Source organism: Laccaria bicolor, genomic scaffold (assembly GCF_000143565.1).
Source record: "Laccaria bicolor S238N-H82 LACBIscaffold_58 genomic scaffold, whole genome shotgun sequence".
Taxonomy (NCBI): Eukaryota; Fungi; Basidiomycota; class Agaricomycetes; order Agaricales; family Hydnangiaceae; genus Laccaria; species Laccaria bicolor.
This window is the reverse complement of record NW_001889929.1, coordinates 319,485-323,122: the sequence shown is the minus strand read 5'-3', so window position 1 is coordinate 323,122 and position 3,638 is coordinate 319,485. Positions and strand designations below refer to the sequence as shown.

Genomic DNA, 3,638 nt, shown 5'->3' with positions numbered 1-3,638 from the left:
CTTCAAAACTCCATCAAGGACCTGCTCTTGGTAGCATGTCAAGTTCATCCCTCCACCTCATCCTCCTAGATATTCAAGCACAACCAACGGCCCTTTCATACCCTTCATGATGCATCCCCAGACCATAACGTGAATGGAGGATTGTGAGAACTTTGCTACACAGCAATCATTGCGAAATTCTTTGCCAGGATGTCGTGTAATGTAAATTCATCCACAGTTGTTGCCAAGGTAAACATAGCACTCATCTGACCAGATCTTCTTCATCCAATTCTGCACTGTGTACACCCTGCACTTCTGAGCTGATGCCATCCTTGCCTCTTTATGAGTCATGCTGAGGTATGGGACCTTCTTTGCAACACATCAGTGGTACCCTTCATGAGTGAGGATGTTTCGAACTGTGCTGGTGCTGACATCAGCATTGATTGCATTTGCGATCTTGCAAAATGGCTGGTGGCACTTCTTGAGGGCCTCTCTCACAATGAGATGGTCCTCATGGTCTGTTGTCTTCTTTGGATGCCCTGACTGAGGAAGGTTTTCTGTAGATCCATTTTTACAGAATTTGTCCCAGATGCCTTGTGCTGTTTCTGGCTTGATGCCAAACTCCCTGCCAGCTTTCTGGATGTTTGCACTGGCAAGGACGGCTCCAATGAACTGATTTTTCTTTGCCTCATTATGCGGGACTTGTGAGGCCTTTGGAAGTACCATAAGTTGTAAAAGCAGTGGGGTGACAGTGAGTTACAAACACATCTATTCAACAGAAAACAAACATGACATGACTAAAAATCACATGGTGCTTGGTCACTTTTTGTGATGATGAGTATGTAGGCACCCCAGGCTAAGATGTATACCTACAACTGTTATGTGCATCATGGGTTGGTGTTATTATTTACAAAATCCTTTATCCAACTGTAGTCTGTGTGACCTGGCTGAACTATTTTTGAACATAACCTCTACCCCCAAATCATCTGGCAAATTTCTGATAAGGCCAACTATCCCCCTGGGTGGCTCTGTAGAACAGCAAGCTAGTAGCACAAGGGCAAACCACATTCATCGCCTGGCAAAGAGGTAATAAAAACATCAGTAGTTTAACAAATAGCTTTTTTCCGCTTGCACAAGGGAAAAAAGTGGCAAAAAGGGACAAAAGTGACAGGTCAAAAAAGCTATGTGGCTAATCCAAAAAAGCTGGCTACTTTTTGTGTTACTCAAAGACTAGAAAAAGTGGAAAAGCTATGAAACAGCAAAATGTGTATCTACAAGTAACACTAACAATACTATCTCTACAATTCTCACCACACAAATCTTGCAGGTCAACTAGCAAATCTCCTGCTGAAAAACAGAAGCCTCAGAAGCATAAACACACAGGAAAAGGGGAGGAAGTGGTACCTTCAGCCTGGATCCAGAACTCAACACCAAGAACCAGCCAATGCACTCAAATGACATCATCACCACAAGAGGGTTAAAGCATTTCAACTTGATTGGAGGCAGGACTTGGGCAGGTCATGCCAATGGACATCTAAGAAGGTCACCCAAGTGTGGTTGACGTGGAGGTTCAAGCTGGTGGCATGATGATTGATCGAATATTCAATGTTGGCATCATGTCGGAGTCTGAAAATCAACAATGCCCACCACTTTGTCACACATCACCACCTTTCTCTCCATCTTCGACACCATGACTAATGCTGACCAGGCCAACCTAAATACAGTGTTAGGATGGATGTTGGCAGACTACATCATGCACAGCAGTGTCCTCAATTCATTTCATACTTACTAGAACACCTGTAGTCTAAGGTTGTTGACTGGTAGTTAGCTTTTTCACTTTTTAGCCTTTAATTTTTTGCAAAACCCAGAAAAAGCTGAAAAGCGATGAAAAGGGAAAAAGTAAAATGCTAACTTGCTGATGAAGGAGTTAAATATGTTAAATAATCAACTCCACATTGGTGTTAAAAATGTATAAAAAGAACAGATTCATTGTTCATTCAATTTTGCAGCCACAAAAAGGTCATATCATGTATGTAAAATATTTGTTAGAGCAGGAATGACTGAGAAACAAAAGAAATTCTTGCCAGAAAAGGAAGATAAAGAAAGACCCTGTTTTACCTGGGCAACAATGGTGAAGCAACTATTTAATGTCATTGAAAGGTCTTTCTTGGCACTTTGAAAAGCAATCAAGGAAATTAAATTTAACCCTCTTAAACAAAGGAACCCTGAGTGATAATTTTAATTCTTTGTTTCTGTTCCCTCAGGCCAGAAAGATCTTTCAATGACATTAAATAGTTGCCTCATCATTGTTGCAAAGGTAAAACAGGGTTTTTCTTTATCTTCCTTTCCTGGCAGGATTTCTTTTGTTTCTCAGTCATTCCTGCACTAACAAACTCAAAACAAACTACCAATAAATATTTGACATACACATCACCACCTTTTTGTGGCTGCAAAGTTGAGATAACAATGAATCTTTTTATTTGAACATTTTTGACACTAATGTGAGATTGAATATTTAACATAGTTATCTCCTTTTTATTACCTCTTCACCAGGCAACAAATGTGGTTTTCCCCTTGTGTAGAGGCCCATCTAAGGGCATACTGAACCAGGACCATGGGTAGATTTATCCCATGTGGGTGTGATTAGTAAGGAAGCTGACATGAAGGTAGTGGTGATACACCACAAAACAGTCAGAGTATAGGTGTGTTACTTCAAACAAAGGTGGAGTGTATCATTGTTAGGTGATCAGGTCTATAATTGATAGAAAATATATTTAATTGAGGTTGCAACCCAGAATGGCAGATCAATGTCAATGCATGAGATCAAAGCAACGCCTGCCTCCACTATGTCAACTATGCTGCCACCACACCTCAAGCCAACTGGTGGCCTGATGACTTACTTGTGCTGGCCTTTTGCTCTCTTCACCTGTCCACCAAGTTGTGGCCTTGACATTGCTTGGATGCTTCAAAAAGGCCTCCATGAAGATATGAACTCTGTGCCATGGCCCATATCCAACACATTCAATTGTCACTTGCCACAGTCTCAAGCTAGGACCAATCACATAAATTTTATTATTCACCCTTCCTCCAGCCCTATTGTAAGCCCCTTTACATCTCTCAATCACTATATACAATAACTGACAGTGCAATCTCACAGACATTGAACATCAACTTATGTTTGACCTGTGCATCAATACATCACAACCCTCCTGATGTTGGCACGTTGAGTCTGAGACAACCCCCATCAGAGGGTGCTGTAGCTAGTGTTCGCAAGTTCAGTTCAGTCTGGTTTTTTGCCCCCAAAACGCGCAACCGTGGACCGCAACCGGTCTAGGACCGACCCAGATATTGAGGGAACCGAACCGAACCACCTAGGACCGGTCTATTTCGGTCTATGGAGCCGGTTCAGACCGATCCAGACCGGTTTTTTTGCGTATAATTTATTATACCAATATAAACCATTTGTATCTTGACTATTATTACTCTGAAAAATAAACAGGTTATATGAAATAGTAAAGCATGTAAATACCCGTCATTCTACCAATTTTGAAGAGATTTAATGAAGATTTGACATAGCTATGACTGAAACCGAATTACATCTCGTAGAGACTCAGGTAAAATATGGATTTGGTTATATCTTTCTCAATTCTTAACCGTTT

The 3,638-nt window shown here is 41.1% G+C and overlaps 1 protein-coding gene across 1 annotated transcript; it reads right to left on the bottom strand.

The window, feature by feature from the left end:
- Window positions 1–207: 207 nt before the first annotated feature.
- On the bottom strand, window positions 208–428 carry LACBIDRAFT_313306 (uncharacterized protein; the record flags this gene model as incomplete). Its single annotated transcript, XM_001888754.1, has 2 exons — window positions 208–348; window positions 402–428. 2 exons carry the CDS (start codon window positions 426–428, stop codon window positions 208–210), a joined length of 168 nt encoding a protein of 55 aa, XP_001888789.1.
- Window positions 429–3,638: the final 3,210 nt, after the last annotated feature.